We start from the raw sequence: 18,862 nt of genomic DNA, 5'->3' as shown, positions 1-18,862 counted from the left end.
CATAGGGTCCGCACGCTTAAGGTTACGATGACAGTTATATTATGAGTTTATGCATTTTGATGTACCGAAGGTTGTTCGGAGTCCCGGATGTGATCACGGACATGACGAGGAGTCTCGAAATGGTCGAGACGTAAAGATTGATATATTGGAAGCCTATGTTTGGATATCGGAAGTGTTCCGGGTGAAATCGGGATTTTACCAGAGTACCGGGAAGGTTACCGGAACCCCCCGGGAGCTAAATGGGCCATGATGGGCCTTAGTGGAAAAGAGAAGAGGCAGCCCTACATGGGCTGTGCGCCTCCCCCTTCCCCTGGTCCTATTAGGACTAGGAGAGGTGGCCGGCCCTCTCTCTCTTTTCCCCCTCCGCGAATCCTATTCCAACTAGGATTGGGGGGGGGGGGAATCCTACTCCCAGAGGGAGTAGGACTCCCCTGGCGCGCCTCCTATGGCCGGCCAGCCCCCCCCCCCCTCTAGTCCTTTATATACTGAGGTAGAGGCACCCTAGAACACACAAGTTGATCCACGTGATCTATTCCTTAGCCGTGTGCGGTACCCCCTGCCACCATAGTCCTCGATAATACTGTAGCGGAGTTTAGGCGAAGCCCTGCTGCTGTAGTGCATCAAGATCGTCACCACGCCGTCGTGCTGACGGAACTCTTCCCCGACATTTTGCTGGATCGGAGTCCGGGGATCGTCATCGAGCTGAACGTGTGCTCGAACTCGGAGGTGCCGTAGTTTCGGTGCTTGATCGGTTGGATCATGAAGACGTACGACTACTTCCTCTACGTTGTGTCAACGCTTCCGTAGTCGGTCTGCGTGAGTACGTAGACAACACTCTCCCCTCTCGTTGCTATGCATCACATGATCTTGCGTGTGCGTAGGAAAATTTTTGAAATTACTACGAAACCCAACAGAATTAGGTCAAGAGATGCCACGAGGGGCCCACAAGCATGGGGGTGCACCCTGCGGGCTTGTCGCTCCCTGTGGCTCCGCAGGTCTTCTCCCAAAGCTTCTAGGGTCCCTTCTGGTCTAGAAAAAAATGTCAAAAATCTTCATAGCATTTGGATCCGTTTGGTACTGATTTCCTGAAAAGCAAAAAACAGTAACTCACACTAGGCACTAGGTTAATAGGTTAGTCTCAAAAAATGATATATAATTGCATAATAAACAGCCAAGATTAATACTATACTAGCATGGAATAATCAAAAATTATAGATACGTTGGAGACGTATCAAGTTGCATCTGGCAATCAAGAAATTATCCAAAGCTGATTGGCAATCAATGTCAGATCAAGCTAAGTACTTCGTTCCGGTGTGGCAGTGTGGTCTGATTTAGAGGCAAGGACGGCTTGTCCTCATCAAATAGGTGGTGGCAGCAAGACTGATACATCACCTGATGGTTGTTTATGCTCCTGAATGGATTTTTGAAGAAATTAATAAGTGGATGAGATTATTCTTCTAGGTCAGGAAGGATTACATGAATGGTGGGCAATGCCTTGTGGAGGACTTGGTGTCAAAAATCTATAGTTGCAATCTCTCACTCTACGAGTGCATGGGGAGTGGCTGCGAAGAACAGATATCTAGAGACCTTGGCAGAGTATACAGATGATGGTCGATAAGGAAGCTCGATGGTTTTTTCATAGTCTGATCCAAATCAAGGCGGGGAATGGTCACAACATCCTATTTTGGTGATCGCTGGATCGGTACTCGATCGCCTACTGATGTTGCTCCTATGATCTGTGTAGGAGTATGCAAACGGACTCAGAATAGTCGCACGGTGCAGCAAGATTTGGTTAATGCTACATAGGAGAATGACATTCAAATAAACCTACCCTTTACGATGTCTTTCCAGTTTGTTCACATGCGCCACACCATTGCTTTGGTTTAGAGAGATATTGAGGCCCCGGGTAGTCTTACATCGCCTTTGGCTTCACGAGTTTATTCGGTGTACTTTGTCTACTCGTTTCTCTGCCAAGGCCTCCCGAGATAATCAAGCATGAAACTCATGTGGAGAAGCTGGCCCCCTTGAAGTGCAAAATATTTTCTTAGCTGTCTATCCAGTATCGGTTGTGGACGTCTGATCGCCGCACTGTGGTTTGCAAGACATTCCTTGCCCTGCTATTCATGTCTGCAGGCGGAGGACAATGTGGATAATATTTTAACGCAATTGTGTACGCGGGGCAGGCTTGGCACCGGTGCTTCGACCACATTTGTATCAACGTAATATGCCCTGACATGCGTGATTAGTTGGTTCCTTGGTTGCTTGACTGGTGACAACTCTTCTCGGTGCATATAAAAGGAAATTTGACACTCTAGTCATCGCGATCACCTAGGCTCTTTGGAAGCAGAGGAATGCCTCATTTTTCAACAGAATGGATCAACATAAGTCATCGAGCCAACTAGTCGTGCACACTGCGAGTGAGCTGTGTGAATGGAAACAAGTCGGAGTAGGTGGTCTTATGTGTTTTGTGAGAGAGTAGTTTTTAGAGCTTTTTGGTAGTTGTGGTGTGGATGTTCGCAACTGCTCCATGGGCTTCTTGTAAACGTCGATCTATTCTTCTATAAAAATATAGTATGCGTACTCTCGAAAAAAACATTTTGGAGCATTGTTTTTTAGGAATGTTTTTCTTCAAAAAAATACCATCAATAATTTTTTTCCAAAATAATCAGTTTTTATATTATTTTTTGATTTTACTGTTCATCGCGGGTGCATATGAGCTCACGAGCAGAAGAATACTTTCGAGCATTGGGACATTTCATACAAAAGGACCTATCAAAAAAGTAAAATTACTATCCAGTCCAAGCATTATTCAAACATGACCCCAACTACAAAACTAGATTGCAATTCAATCCTTGACACTGGTTTTGTAGCAGGCTCAAACCCACCATTGTCATGGACAAAATCACTTGGAACGGAGGATAGGCTATGACAACACTGCTGGAGAATCACAAGAGGGTAAAATTGGGGGTGCCAAACAATCTCCTTTTTGGCACCCCCTTTCATTCACATGAACATCCAAAATTTTAGATCTTTTGGAGTTACAGATCTTCGGACAATTACAAAACCGTGATGGGACTTGGACTTTAGCGTCTAGAAATGGCTCCCCTTAAAAGTCAGATCCTGTCTGAGGGGTAACTCTCGTGCTCCACGACCATAGATACTAAAAATCAGAGAGCTCTTCTCCCACCTAGGGGGGAGTCCAAGGAATAAGGAGGGGGATTCTCTACCCCTCCCTTCCGACGGTGCCGAAACACTGTCGGAGGAACCATCATATCGTCGTCGTCTCCAATGACTGCACCAATGTTTCCACCACCATCTTCATCCTTTGATCAGAGGGTTCTCCATCCATAAACCACTGTAATACATTCAAAAATATTGATGTCTTGTTCTATAAATTATTTTCCATGAATTATCGCATCTTTATGTCTATGTTTGGGTAGTAAATTGCTCCATGGCATTGGTGAAATAATACAATGATGGGTTGAATGTTAGTTTATATGCAATCTTTGTGTCATGTGTACGAGTGGACCCTAGAGTACATAGGGGGAACACTTTAGGTCCTGCAATGCGTTATGCTAAATTTGCGTGCAGATCCTAGAGTGACAGATATTATCGATCCAAGCATAGAGGAGTTATAACTTAGGGGAATTAAGGTGACCCTAGAGGAATATTATAGTTGACTTTTTACCTTAATGGATCTTAGTGCTTTTGTTCCTTACTAAGAGAACAATTTTAACTGCATGTAGGCTCGACGTAGTAGCATACTAAATTAGGTTCATCCCAAGAAAACCACACTTTTGAGGGGAGTACAAAGTCCATCTTACAATGTAGTGCCTTATCTCCCAGTAGTGGCAGGTGATGAAATAACCTTCAAGGGACATGAAGGGTAATTGAAACTACAACTAATCCCCGGGTGGTTTTGGCAACTAATAACAACATATAATTCATTGATCTAATGCTCATTGATAATAGATTTCAGAAAAGATCAATGACTGGCATGGCAAAGACTAGTGATTGTGGACCCCTCAAAATACTAAGGACATGAAATTGGCAAAGCTACAAGATTCTTCATTTTTGGTTAAGTGATCCAAGATCACATTGAGTCCTATAGGAAAGCCAATACTATTAAAAGTGGATGAGGTACCGATGATGAGTTTGTTGCTCAAGTGCTTAGAGATATTGCTCCAAAACCCTCAAGCACTTTCTCCACATCACATCTGTCCAAACCCTAAAGTGTCATCTCAGTCCCACCGAAATTCTCTATTCCGGACTCACCGAGTTGATCACATACATTGCCTGAGCCAAACCCTAACATTTCTGTTCTACCAGTATGGATCTCGGTCACACCGAGATGGCATGACCAAGTTTCTGTGGTGAAGTTGCTTCATTTCAAAATTACCAAGATGAAACGATCGGAACTACCGAAACGAGGTCTTGCCCTAGTCATTGCACTTCGGTCGCTTCGAGATGTTCCACTTCGGTCTCACCGAGACCTCCAATGTTTGAATATTTTACACTAGTCGGTCTCACCGGGATTTTGATCCGGTATCACCGATTTGGGTCAAAAGGTTGTAACGGTTGGATTTTTGGGTGAAGCCTATATATACCCCTCCACCCTCACTTACTCTCAAAGAGAGCCATCAGAATGAAACACAACTTCCACCATTCATTTTCTGAGAGAGAACCACCTACTCATGTGTTGAGATCAAGAGATTCCATTCTTACCATTTGAACCTTGATTTCTAGCCTTCCCCAAGTTGCTTTCCACTCAAATCCTTCTCCTACCATGGCCAAATCCGTGAGAGAGTGATTGAGTGTTGGCGAGACTATCTTTTGAAGCACAAGAGCAAGGATCTCATCATCAACTACACATCTATTACCTTTTGGAGAATGGTGTCTCCTAGATTGGTTAGATGTCACTTGGGAGCCTCCAAGATCTTGTGGAGTTGAACCAAGGAGTTTGTAAGGGTCAGGAGATCGCCTACTTCGTGAAGATCTACCCGAGTGAGGCTAGTCCTTCGTGGACATAAGCCATGATAGAATAGACAAGGTTGCTTCTTCGTGGACCCTTCGTGGGTTGAAATCTCCATCAATGTGGACGTACAATAGCACCATCTATCGGAACCACGCCAAAAATCATCATGTCTTCATTGCGTTTGATTTCTCATATCCCTCCTTTACGTTCATATGCAAATTCTTTACTTTCCGCTGCTCAACTCCTAGACTTGCATGTGTAGGGTGTTCTTGACTTGGTAGAATTGCTAAAACTTGCCTACAACTAAATTGGGAAAAGGACAAGTTTTCATTTGGTCAAGTAGTCCAATCACCCCTCCCTCCAGACATACTTTCGATCCTACAGTCATCGCTTAAGCTTGAGATAACTTTCAATTATGAAGGGTAGTCGCTCAGGCCTAGATAACTTTTAAAGTTGTATGAAGGGTAATTGCCTAGGTAGACACCGCGACACATCTTCGTGTCATTATTAGACTTGTTCCCAAGATAAGAAAATCAACCATGAATATATAAACTAGCCAATTGCCCAGAAACCTGCTCAAATTGGATCCTGCTACATTCATCACAACCACCACATACTCAAGCTCTCTCGTTTTTCTCGTAGATCTTTTGGTTACAACCCCTGACATTTTACTTTTATCTTTTATAAGTACTTTAGTCGCCTCGTTGAATCCTATCCTACTAGAGAGTAGGAAACCTACATTTAGCTCCTAGGGGCTATAACACTCATATACCTCCACATCCTCATTGGAGAGAGCTATAGTAACTCCCTGCACTTGGGGATTATCAAGACCTTTTTTGGCGCCGTTTTCGGGAGCATAACGCTAAGTCGAATATTCTCATTTGCACTTGTTTTTTTATACTAAGTAATATTAAGGCTCTGATTTTATATTTAAAAATACCAAAATTATGTATTTTTGTGATGATTTGCTCTCTAGGTTTATGGATGATAGTTGTGATGTTCGTGTTGCTGCTACTAATGGATGACACACAAAGCTCATTACATGAAATTTGTTTTTGTGAAGACTGTGTTCAAAATTGGAATGAATATCACAATGCACCTATGAACGGATTACTTGAAGATGATTATGATACTATTATGGATGATGAAACTATGAATAATTATTTTACTCTCACTTATGGAAGTCCTATGATGGTTTTGGACTCTCCTAACTACACTTTAGAGGAGAAATTTGAGTGTATTGAATACTATGTTCGTGGCCTAAAATTTGCTTGTCCTCATGATGATGTTAATTAAACTTATAATATTAAGTTTGATGCTACTTCTTGCAATAATTATGATAGATGAAGATATGAGTGCCCTCTCAATGTCTCCAAGATGCTAAAATTGCAAGAAACTACTTTTAATATGCATTGGCATTTACTCTTTGTTATTAACTTGTTTTCGTATGCAATGTCAACGAATAGGAAGAGGGTTAGAATTTGATGTAATATCCTCCATGATACTTTGTAAACTCCAGTTTTATCCAAGAAACTAATAGGTAAAAATAAAATAAAATAATCAAAAGAGAAGTGATTGAGAAAATGTGAGCATTGAAGAAGTGGGGGTGGACCTTCAACTTTTGTTCATGCCCATGGAAACAATGTGAAACTTTTGTCATGTAAGCTTCTCAATTAAATTAATTATCCCTTTGTATAACCACTGTATTATAAAAATAAAGAGCCAAGAATTACATCAAGAACAAGAAGGTTGTTTGTTGATTGTTAGTTGCTGCTTTCAGCAGCTATGTTGTTAGTTCTGGTATTTTAGATTTTTACTAGAAGCTCATAATTTGATGAAAATTTTACACAGTATTTTAAAATAAGTTATATGTCAGTGGTAAATTGTTCAATAAATTTGGAGTAGTATAAGTGACTATTCAAAATTATTCTTTGCTAGTTCTACTGTTAAGACAGAATTATTGTTTGCTTGTTTTCATGGTTTGGACGCCTTATATTTGGATTCTTATTGAAGGATAGGAGCTCAATCATGCAAGTATATACTCCCCCCGTAAACTAATATAAGAGCGTTTAGATCACTATTTTAGTGATCCAAATGCTCTTATATTAGTTTACAGAGGGAGTACTTTACAAAGCAATTAATAAATTTTCCATGAGTTTTTTGTCAGCACCTACATGCAAAGATCATCGTTGTTTTGTGCACTAACTAGCATGCAGTAATTCGATGTGTTATGTTTCCCCTGAGGTGATGGGGTCCTTGCGTCAGATGTTGCATGGACGGTGCTGAGCGGCGGCCATCCCTCGGACATAGAAATCGCCAACTCGGAGTATCTCTTCCCATGAGGGATGCCTTCTCTACCGAGGACAGGCCGGTTGAGTAGGCGATCGCCGCAGACCGGACTAGCCAGCGACGACGCAGGTCATTGAAGACATCAAGCTCCTGATCAGCACATGTCCTCCTGGAGTAACGCTTGAGCTATGCACATGTAATTCTAGAACCAAGCTGGGCATGGCCTTGCTAAACTGGGACCGAAATGCAACCTGAATGTTTCTATGTCTTTGGGTTCCAGACTTCCAGCAGAAATCGATGATGTTGAAATTGGCGATTTAGCCCACAACTTTGTGCAAAAAGCTCATGATTACCCCTAAAAGGATGACTACTCGACTAGGTTCTGTGGTACAGCCAAGGGTGCGGTGAGGTGCGGGGTGAACCCCAGCAACAGCTGAGCATGCAAGCCGGTCAGAAGTGAAAAAAGGCTTTCAGAAAATTACCAGAATGCCGAAAATATAAAGCTTAATGGGACTTCCCTTTAGTTATATAGACTGACTAACAGCATGTTGTGATCCCTCATTTCAAATAGATTAATGAACCTATCTCTGGAATCCTCCAGAATATTCCTCAACTAAAGCTTTACCATGCCATGGTCGGTCAGCGCGTTGTGATTCCTCATTTGAAATGGATCTGGAATATTTCTTGTCGAAAAGAAAACAAAAGTTCTTTTTCTGGCTCCACCTCCATGATAGACTGAACACAAGGATTTATTAAAAACGAGGGGAAATACTCCCTCCATAAAGAAATATAAGAGCGTTTAGATCACTTTACGGAGGGTGTACTTGTCAAGACCATAATTTTGTTGTCATGACTTATCAAATGAAAGAAACAATTCGACATCTTTTCTGAAATGTTCATTCTCACTCATGCTGGGAACATATCTGCCCAAACAGAACTCCAGGGTTTTCAGTTCGTGAGGCTTTTGAGAATATCAAAATAAACCACAACTGCCATTTTATATCATGAATCTAAGGTCCTTTGAAATAAAGCCCCGCAGACCGCAGTTGATAAACAGCAGCAGAATTACAGATGTTAGTTAGGACTTTTCCTTTCATCTTTAAATACTTAAATCCGTACATAACTTTTATATTATACATTTAAAGGCTGTGGCACATTTTTTTTCCTGCTGTTTTTCATTAAAATGAGCCACATCAATGCAAAGAAGGGCTGCAATCTATGGAGAGAAATACAAGTAGCAACAGTGTTCATGGTATCAGAAATCACCTAAGTTCATACTGGTTCTTTACCTCATGCTCATCCGTCAACTGTTCTAGCTTGCCTAAAACCAAATTTATAAACACAAATGTAGCCACATGCACTATGTTACATCCGCTGGACAACTATCCTATAGAATCCAGAAACGAAATTATCCATACAGGTAGAGCCGTGTGATTAGGAACTTTGGATTTGCGCAGTCGTCCACTTAACGTGAAATTGATACAAGCAAATCCTGTCTGTACACTAAGATACACCGCTCAAATACTTCATAGTAAAATTCTAACCATCTCACGTTGTGAAATACAGAGCAAAAGGCGTGTGTGTGTGGGGGGGCATCTATCAGACAGGCTGGAAAGAAGCATGCTCTACATACAATTGCATGTTTGATATGTCTATTGCGGGCATAGACATGAACATGTAAAAGAAGCTAACACTAGCAAAAGTTGAGCTGACCTTATGAGCAGCTGACCACAAAGGAAAACAGGTCAACCTCCAAACAACATCCCACTCAGGGACGCCCAAAACTACAGATTGAGATAACTCCGGGCCAAGCTCCTAGCCATCAGTGGGATTTGTGGCGCACCTCAATCATGTCATCATTCTCCAAGTCAAGGTCCTGGGGTGTACTAGCCGAGTTTATTTTGTCACCATCGAATATGAAAATCAGATCAGATGGCTTGAGTTGAACCTTCTTAGCATACACCTTGAAAAGCTTGTCAAATTTCTCATCCTGTAGCGATCAGAAATCAAGATATAAGCATACAGAGATACTCTAAATTATCATTTTGCAAGTTGAATGGAGCGAAATGTTGAAATCCCAGCTTGTACACATTTGAACTAAATCTAATGTACATTAAACTTCAGCCAACGATGAAATGAAAATTTGAAAGTATGTTAGACATTTATTATGTCAAAATGAATCCAGTTAGGCCATAAAACGTGAATGCATGAAATAATTGCAAGTACCTGTTAGCGAATTCGAACTATCTAACAGAAAGATTATATACTGTTATTGCACACTGATACTAGTAACAGTCTCATGAAAATGCTATACCTTGTATACACGAAACTGCAGCTTCACATCTTTGTCCTGAATCATTATAAGTATCTTTTCTCGCGATTTCTTCACGTATGCTTCAGCTGGCTTGCCTAGAGTTGGCTTATGGTGCACCTCAATCATGTCTTCATCCTCCAGGTCAAGGTCCTGGGGTGTACTTGCTGGGTTTATTTTGTCGCCATCAAATACGAAAGTCAGATCGGATGGGCTGACCTGGACCTTCTTAGCATACGCTTTGAAAAGCTTGTCGAACTTCTCATCCTTTAGCAATTATAAATCAAGATTAAGAATACAGAGTTACTGTAGGGAAAGGCTGCGTACAATAGACCCAAAGTGGTCGGACCCTTCCCCAGACCCTGCGCAAGCGGGAGCTACATGCACTGGGGCTGCCCCTTTAAGAATACAGAGTTGGTTTTAATTTACATGTGGTAATGTTTAATGGATGGCAAAATGTCAAAATCCTAGCTTATGCACATTGTACTAACGTAGATACCATTTCAGAAGGTAAAGTTCAACAATAAAATGAAAAGGAGAAAGTATATTGGATTTTTATTATGTCTAACTTAATCTAAACTTGAACACGTCAAATTATTGCAACTGTCAGTCAGAGAATTTGAATTATTTAACAGCAGAGTAACATCACCATGAGAAGTTCATACCTTGCATACACGGAACTGCTGCCTTCCATCCTTTTCCTGAACCATTATGCAGATCTTTTCTTTGGATTTCTTAGTCTCTGATTCAGTTGGATCATCAAGAACTATAGGTTCAGGCGGCTTCTTGGCTGCCATGTCTTTCTTAACAGTTTCAACAACCTTTTCAAATGCATCATCAGACAGTTTTTCTACCTCTTGTTTCTTTAATCTGAGAATGCCATGCGCAAAAATTGGAAAAGTACAAGTCAGTAACATCTTTATAAACTACCAGCTGGTAGTAAAAAACAATTAAAAGCAAAGGACCGATGCTAACTTTATACTTGCCTGGCAACATAACAGCAATAGCAACAAATACAGTAAAATACATGAGTTTGATTTCCATTTCCAGATGTCTCAGGACGTCCATAGGGCTGATTAACACCATAAACAATAGGTTGAACCAAAAAATACATGTAGAATTTCAAGTAAGACTTGACCTGAACCACTCGTAGGTTGTGTTCTTACAGATGCGGGAATGATAAATATTTGTTATGCCTACTATTCTATACTGAAAGACCAAAGACATTCTGCCCAGTAACTAACTTACTAAGCCATAGTAATCTCCATTTTGTGTGTGCACGCATATGCAAAAACCTAGCCTGTTGTTACGTGCACTAGTGCTAAAATCATAACAGTCTGGTGAAACTGAACTAGAATGGGAATATCAAAAAGGCAGGGGAAGAGCTAGGCGAAGTCCGTGCAGCATTTCATAAAGCAACAGCATACCATATTCAAACTGGGTTTAATTTGGAATAAGATCGGGCAAGGACTATAGGGCCATCTTAGTCCTTGTCTTCGGGGAGTTATGGAAGCACAGGAACGGGATTGTGTTTGATGGAGCTTCACCGTCACTCCGTGGAGTAGGAATGAGGATCTTGGAGGAAGGGAGGGCTTGGAGGCAATCAGGCCTGCTCAAGGGTGACCAGGGGCGGAGCCAGGATTTTGGTATAGGGGGGGCCAAGTCAAGTTCATATTTTTTTGTCTCGACTGAAAAAAAAAACTATCATCATACTATAATAATGCGCCACACCTATAAAATATTGTACAAGTTTAAATTTTCCTCTACAATTGCCAATAAGATGAGAAAATTTAATAATTTCATTGGAAGAGAAATTACCTACTAATTTTTTCAATGTATCTGACCATGTAACACCGAAGTAAGTCATATCCCATTTGGCGGCGCTTAAATGGTAAATTACTGTTTAGAGTTTTTTGGGGCACTTTTCGGCAGATATGGTCCCTCGGATATATAAAAATGTCGACCTTCATCTTGCTTGTCCAGTGGCAGCTCTCAAATTTGACAATGTTTACCAAGGTCTCACTGATAAGCCAATTTTGTTCTTGGTCTACAACATTTACTATGTCCAACATACGTCATTAAAAATTTCACTAGGTTGAGAACTTGAAGCAACCAGCCTAAAGAATGAATTAATCTTAACGGTGTATGGCGGCGCTTTTCTCTTCATATCTGCTGAATTGCAATTTCACAATTAGCTATATTGTAGTTTGACATAGGAAAAAATTGCATCCCAAATAATAACTCATACAAGGTAATTTGCATCGACCACGATAATTTCTAGTACACATATAACATAGGAACTGTTCATAGAATCATAGCATCACTAATCACACAACCAAAACAAGTAGACAACAAAAATCTGATGATATAAGATGAGAATTGAGATTAGTTAATTGTGTGATGTACTGATGTGTGTTAACCCTTGGGTCCTCGGCTAGTCCCGTTGGTTGCAGCCGGAAGATTTGACAAGTGAAGAAGGCAGTGTCGCGCCGTCGCCGTACGAACGAATAGGATCGAGATCACAGCAGGGCAGGGAGAGGAGAGCAGAGGCAGGGCGGGCGAGGGCACGTAACGGCGGCGACTAATTTCTGGGTACTAATACACGTAGAGGCTTTTTTTTGGAGCGAAATCCACGTACAGGCTAATCATCAGAGGAGAACGCAGCGCCCTACTACCTGGCCGCTAGTGGGCTTCACATGGGCCTTTTTCCTTTTTCCAGAATCAACGTTGAGATAGGGGGGGCCAAGTATGTATATACGTGGGAAATACGTGCCTTTGTATAGCTAATCACCACAGCATCGCTCGATGGTTAGGGGGGGCCAGGCCCCTGCTCGCCCCCCCCCCCCCCCCCCCCCCCCCCCCCCCCCCCCCCGTCTCCGCCACTGAGGGTGACCTCGAGAGTTTCTTTCAAGCGTTGACACAGTGGGTTGGTCGGGAGTAGTTAACCCACTTCGTCGTGTAAGGGTGGACTTGGGTGTGTTTTGTAACAAACCCATGTAGAGGGGCTCTTCACCCCCTTTCTTGCTATAATATATGATACGCATGCTTGTGCGTATTCGAGAAAAAAAATTGGCCTAGGATCCCATAAGGCGCTATTATATGTCTAAACAGTATTGACATCTGAACTGTGAAGATACTGTTATGACTTTATTCCTGGCATTGGAGGAGTATTTTATAATGAAAGGGCATGATTGTGTTTGAGAAAATGAATAACCAGGATACCTGGAATAAGCAGCTATAAAGCAAAAACATAGCACCTTGGCAGCACTTACTTGTCATGATCACTACAACACCTACAGACCTAACCTGACAAATTCCAGCTGCAATGAGCCACGCAGTAAGAATCTGGGTGCCACTGATTGCTTGGCACATGATGGTATCGTCTGATCAGCATATTAATGAGCCAACTGAATTCAACTAAAGTAGACAAATCTCCAAAATGATCATCGCGTCATCTAATCATAGCAACCAGTCTCACCACGCCAATATCTCACTAGTATCGGTCATCAACTCATCATCATGGTCAAAAACAGCTAGCCTCGCAAGATGGCACAAAGTAGAGATAAAACATTGTGATACCTCAGCTCGTGCATCGTTTTATCCTTGCATACTTCAGTGCTAAGCACAGGCTTCAGCGGCGGCGGAGCCAGCCAATCCTCATCATCCAAATTCACCACCGTGGCCTTCTTTATGCCGGCGTCGCCCTTCTCGTTAGCCTTACCCCCCTCCTGCAAGACACGCAGATCGGAATGAACACGTTACCTTTCACAGCCAAAAACCAAAAACCTCACCCATCAAAACGAATTGAACTCTGTCATACTCACGACAGCGTTCGCGTCGTCGGCGGCGGCGGCGGGCACCTTGGGGCGCTTGTTGCAGTGGACGAAGATGTCCGACTTCTCGAGGTCGGAATCTGCGCATCCAAACGGAGAAAGGTCGGTCCTAAGCAACTTCCACGGAAACCCTAGGGCATGGGGTCGCGGGACCTTACCGTCGAAGCAGAAGTCGATGGTGGGCTGCACGCGGGAGTAGTCGAAGAGCGGCTCGAGCTCCTCGCTGTCCGCCCCCGCCGCCGGCACCTCCTCCTCGTGCGCCTGCACCAACCCACCATATGTATCAACGCCAATACCGACGCGAACCGGAACAATTCTAAACAAAGGAACCAATAGAGGAATTCCTCGGCGGATCCCGGGGTTCAGGGGTTTAGTGATCGGAAAGGGCTACCTTCGGCATCAGAACCGCGCGATTTGGGAATGCCTGGGCTAAATTCGAGAGGTGGGATTTGGGATTTCGATTGCTCTCGGTTTGATTTGGCGGTATTTCGAAGAAGGCGGACGAGGAGGTGAATTGGGTTTGGGAGGGAGGCGGGGGAGGGAAAGCGGCGTGGCGGTCGTCTTACCAGATTTGGCGGATTTGAATTGGGACGGGGGTTATCTATCGTACCTCTGTTCTTAGGAGAAGTGGAGAACTCATAGGGGTTGGCGTTCCATGCTTCAGATAATCAGATACGGAGTAATACATTCTATGGTTTTTTTATCATTATTAAAAAATCATTAAAGTTTTACCACGGTTTCGATGGTACCCTGGTAAAAGTTAGGGCACCTCCAAGGGTCCTTCCTCGTTTGTCCATTAGCAATGTTCGGACAAATAAGATGGACAATTTTACCGTGATATCCAATGAGACCTTCCTTTTTTTAATTCTTCATTTTTATTTTTATTCGACAACTATTTTTATTCCACCACATTTTTAAGACAGTATAGAATCGAGCACTAGTCCAGCCCGCTTACATCATATGCCTTTTTGACAGTCGGATCGCTGATCCGGTCGTCCCTTGTGCATTCCATCGGTAACTAGGTGATAGCCTACAAGTACACAAGGTTTAGTTGTAGCCTTTTTGAAATAAGAGGACCGATCCTACACGAAGTACATGAATCAAAACATTTGCCCTTTTGTAGAGAATTACGTAACTTTGTGCCTGAGGATAATTGTAGACCTGAAGCAGAGTGAGGGCGGATTTAAATAGGGTTTTCTATTTCTATGCCCCTGGTTCCTTAGATGTGCTTAGTTTTGTCCAAGCCAACTATTTTTGCTCACTTTTCCACTCCTCACTTCATCACCTGCTCACAAAAGGCCAAATGGAGCAGTGGAGCACTGTCGTCCAGTCAACGCCATTGACCGTTACGTCATGACTAGTGGGCCCGTGTGATATCCTGACAGGTGGGCAACCTACTTCCTGCGCGACGGTTTTTAACGAGTAATAGAAGGAGAGAGAGACAATTGGTAATAAAAAAAGTTGTTGTGCCATGTTTTAAGGCGGGAATAACTAATTAACGACCAGGCGATAAACGGTCGTCAACGTAATGAGCTTATGTCAAGGCAGGTGGGTCCCCTGTGCATGACTGAACCCTCCTTGCTCCACTCTTCTTTCTCGGCGGCGGGCGCCGGAGCTATCGTTCTTGGCTGCTGCGGAAGAGGTGAGTAAATTCGGAACCCTACTCCGTGTCGAGTTAGATCTGACCGCAGTGCCTTTGTTTTCGGATGATTTGGAATCTAGATTGTGGGGGGCACGAGTGGGCTGAACGAGATGGAACTACCATTGACAAACAGGGGGGATGGTGCTGCAAGGGTTGCTACCGTTGATTGGAATTTGGTAGAATTAGATGACTCTACAGATTTGTTCACTGCACCAATGGCCAACACTGAGGTGGCAATTTTTTGGCATAACAGTAGATGATAGAGATAATGAGGAGAGGGGGGCTCTAGCTTGCCTGCTGATGCTAACAGGGATTCATCCGAAGATGTGGATGGACAGTTGATGGAAGATGCTGCAAATGGTGTTGATGATGGACATGATGATGAGATGGTAAATGTCTATGACAAAGAAAACCATGTTATTGTAGCGGGGAAGTTGTGGCCAAACACGGACGAGTTTTGTATGAGTTTCAAGACGTATGTGGTCAAGCATGAGTTTGATGCCAAGACTAAGTGGACTGATAGAAAGAAGTTATATGCGATGTGCAGAGGATTTGATGAAAACGCCAATCCTGGCAAGTAATACATATCTGCTAGATGCTAACTTGATGGAAGTATCATCGGGATTAATCAAATTCCACATCAGCATACGTGTATTACAAGTTCAAAGAGAGTACCAACCATGACATCACAAATTTGGGTTGCGGAAAAGATCGGTCCTATTTCAGCCAAGAAAACAAGCACTACTGCAAAGAAACTTTTAGTAGATTTAGAAAATTAGTACCCCATTAAGCTGAAATATACCATAGTGTGGAAGGCAAAACAAAGGGCAATGAAGCAATTATATGGTGATTGGGCAAATACCTTTAGGATGCTTTATAACTTCAAAGCAGAGGTGGAGAAGAGGTCACTTGGCAGTGTTGTTGAGATAGATACTGAGGTAACAGAGGATGGCAAAGTCGTTTTCTCTAAGTTCTTTATGGCTTTAAAACCTTGCATTGATGGCTTCAAAGCAGGATACCGTCCATATTTGAGCATAGGCTCTTCTTCTTTAACTGGCAAGTGGAATGGTCAACTGGCAGCATGCAATGCTCTAGATGGCCACAATTGGATGTTCCCTGTTGCTATTGGCTTGTTTCAGTCAAAGACAGAGGTTTCACGGACATGGTTCATGGTGCAGTTGAAAAGATGTATAGGGCTAGTGTCACCTTTGACATTCCACACAGATGCATGTAAAGAGCTAGAAATTGCAGTCAAGAGTGATTTCCCCCATGCTGAGCAGAGGGAGTGCTTCGTCTATATGTGGATGAATTTGATCAAAAAATTCAGGGGGGGGGGGGATTTGAGCACATGTAGCCAGCTGCATGATCTTACACTACTCAAACACATTCATATCATCTTGGTAAGATAATGGCAGCATGCAGTGAGCTTGTTCCATGGATGAACACCTGCCATTCTCTGTTATGATACACGTCAGGATTTAACACTGCCATCAAGTGTGATTATATCAAAAACAACTTGGCAGAGAGTTTTAACAACAAGGTGAAGGAGTTTATAAACTTGCATGTGCATGACATAGTTGACCAAATAAGGATCATGATCATGCGTTTGTGGGAATTGATAAGAAGGATTGATGATTTTCTGCAAGGGGATAAGCTTCTTGTAGCGGTATAGCAGGAGCAAAAATGTTACACATTTTCCTGTTGAAAAATCTACAGTGTGGGGTGCTGAAGTTAGAGATACAAAGTCTGGAAGGCAGCATGTTGTTAACACTGAAATGCATAATTGCACTTGCCTAGAGTGGCAACACACTGGGAAACCATGTGAGCATGCCATGCTTTTCTTGGCCTCCCGCCCGAATATAAACATGCACCAATATTTCCATGAATATTACTCGATGGCATGATTTAAGGTTGTGTATGCAGCTCCAATTCCAGCACTTACAGATCACTCTCAGTGGCCTGAAGTGAAAATTGAATTTTCCATGTGTCCTCCCTTAACGAAAAGAAAGGCTGGCAGGCCTAAGGAGAGTGCATTCAAGGCATCGTTTGAGGAATGTGAGAGTAAGAAGGGAGAGAAAGATTCAAAGCCTAAAAGGTCCTAGAAAGGTAACAAGAATATATGCAAGTTGTGCCAGGAACTTGGGCAACAAAAAGGATCTCTAAAATGTCATTACACTCCTGAAAGGCCAAAGTATGTTCATGTTTGTGATGGTTTTTGATTTGGTTGTTTTTTCAATTACTAACCAAATGACATGCTTTGTTTGTGAGGAGGAAGCATGCATGCCAGCCCCTGGTTGCTGAAACACTGCAAACTAAAGCTAGTCTAGTGAAGAAAACGAAGAGCATTAGTGGGCTTTGTGTTGTGAAATCAAGAGAAAGCTGTCGTAAGAAGAAGTGAAAACTATTGGTTTATGAGTCTCATTTTGTGTGATATAATGCTACTTGTATTTTGATGTGTGTTGTACTTTAAAAACTATGCACCATGTTCCAAATTTGAGCCAGATTTCAGATTTGAACCGACTTTCAACTTTGAGGCACATTTCAAATTTGTACTTTGATGTGTATTGATGTTCCAATGCATTCTCAACTTTTATGCATGTTAGGTGATCAATCCGAGCATTTTTGTGAAGTAAACCACATATTCATGAAAAATGAGCTCCAAAGCTAGGGTAAACAACCCTTTTCTAAGTTTTTTTGTACTTCTCCAAATGAGCTCCAAAGCTAGGGTAACCCCCCGGTACTCCAGAAAATGCCCGAACCTATCTGAAACCTTTCCGATGTCCAAACATAACCTTCCAATATATCAATATTCATGTCTCGACCATTTCGAGACTCCTCGTCATGTCCGTGATCACATCCGGGACTCCAAACAACCTTCGGCACATCAAATCACATAACTGACAATACATATCGTCATCGAACGTTATGCGTGCTGACCCTACGTGTTCGAGAATTATGTAGACATGACCGAGACTCATCTCCGGTCAATAACCAATAGCAGAACCTGGATGCTCATATTGGTTCCTACATATTCTATAAAGATCTTTATCGGTCAAATTGCATAACAACATATGTTGTTCCCTTTGTCATCGGTATGATACTTGCCCGAGATTCGATCATCGGTATCATCATACCTAGTTCAATCTCGTTACCGGCAAGTCTCTTTACTCATTCCGTAATGCATCATCCCACAACTAACTCATTAGTTACATTGCTTGCAAGGCTGATAGTGATGTGCATTACCGAGAGGGCCCAGAGATATCTCTCCGCCAATCCGAGTGACAAATCCTAATCTCGATCTATGTGAACTCAACAAACACCACCGGAGACACCTGTAGAGCATCTTTATAATCACCCAGTTACGTTGTAACGTTTGATAGCACACTAAGTGTTCCTCCGGTATTTGGGAGTTGCATAATCTCATAGTCATAGGAACATGTATAAGTCATGAAGAAAGCAATAGTAATAAACTAAACGATCATAGTGCTAAGCTAACGGATGGGTCATGTCAATCACATCATTCTCTAATGATGTGATCCCGTTCATCAAATGACAACTCATGTCTATGGCTAGGAAACTTAACCATCTTTGATTAACGAGCTAGTCAAGTAGAGGCATACTAGTGACACTCTGTTTGTCTATGTATTCACACATGTACTAAGTTTCCGGTTAATACAATTCTAGCATGAATAATAAACATTTGTCATGATATAAGGAAATATAAATAACAACTTTATTATTGCCTCTAGGGAATATTTCCTTCACTAGATGCATAGGATAAATTTTTTGGTGGAACTCCAGTTTCAAACGAT

The 18,862-nt window shown here is 42.3% G+C and overlaps 1 protein-coding gene across 2 annotated transcripts; it reads right to left on the bottom strand.

The window, feature by feature from the left end:
• Nucleotides 1–8,629: 8,629 nt before the first annotated feature.
• Nucleotides 8,630–14,065, bottom strand: LOC125544115 (NFATC2-interacting protein). Of its 2 annotated transcripts, XM_048707690.1 has the most exons (7): nucleotides 13,800–14,065; nucleotides 13,567–13,669; nucleotides 13,400–13,488; nucleotides 13,155–13,303; nucleotides 10,241–10,445; nucleotides 9,579–9,842; nucleotides 8,630–9,254 (listed from the first exon to the last, which is right to left on the bottom strand). In XM_048707690.1, exons 1-7 carry the CDS (start codon nucleotides 13,806–13,808, stop codon nucleotides 9,087–9,089), a joined length of 987 nt encoding a protein of 328 aa, XP_048563647.1. In that variant the 5' UTR covers nucleotides 13,809–14,065; the 3' UTR covers nucleotides 8,630–9,086. The 2 variants fall into 2 exon arrangements, with proteins under 2 accessions (XP_048563647.1, XP_048563648.1); XM_048707691.1 differs by lacking the exons at nucleotides 13,155–13,303; nucleotides 13,400–13,488; nucleotides 13,567–13,669; nucleotides 13,800–14,065 and adding an exon at nucleotides 11,394–11,707.
• Between the last annotated feature and the right edge of the window lie 4,797 nt (nucleotides 14,066–18,862).

The sequence above is a fragment of the Triticum urartu genome, chromosome 3 (assembly GCF_003073215.2).
Source record: "Triticum urartu cultivar G1812 chromosome 3, Tu2.1, whole genome shotgun sequence".
NCBI lineage: Eukaryota > Viridiplantae > Streptophyta > Magnoliopsida > Poales > Poaceae > Triticum > Triticum urartu.
This window is presented reverse-complemented; position numbering and strand designations above follow the sequence as displayed.

Bases quoted from the DNA above. Each gene is read 5' to 3' on its own strand.
- LOC125544115 (XM_048707690.1), bottom strand. The intron at 9,843-10,240 runs GTATGAACTTCT...TAATTGCTAAAG, and splicing joins AGCAGTTCCGTGTATGCAAG to GATGAGAAGTTCGACAAGCT. The intron at 9,255-9,578 runs GTATAGCATTTT...TGATCGCTACAG, and splicing joins TGCAGTTTCGTGTATACAAG to GATGAGAAATTTGACAAGCT.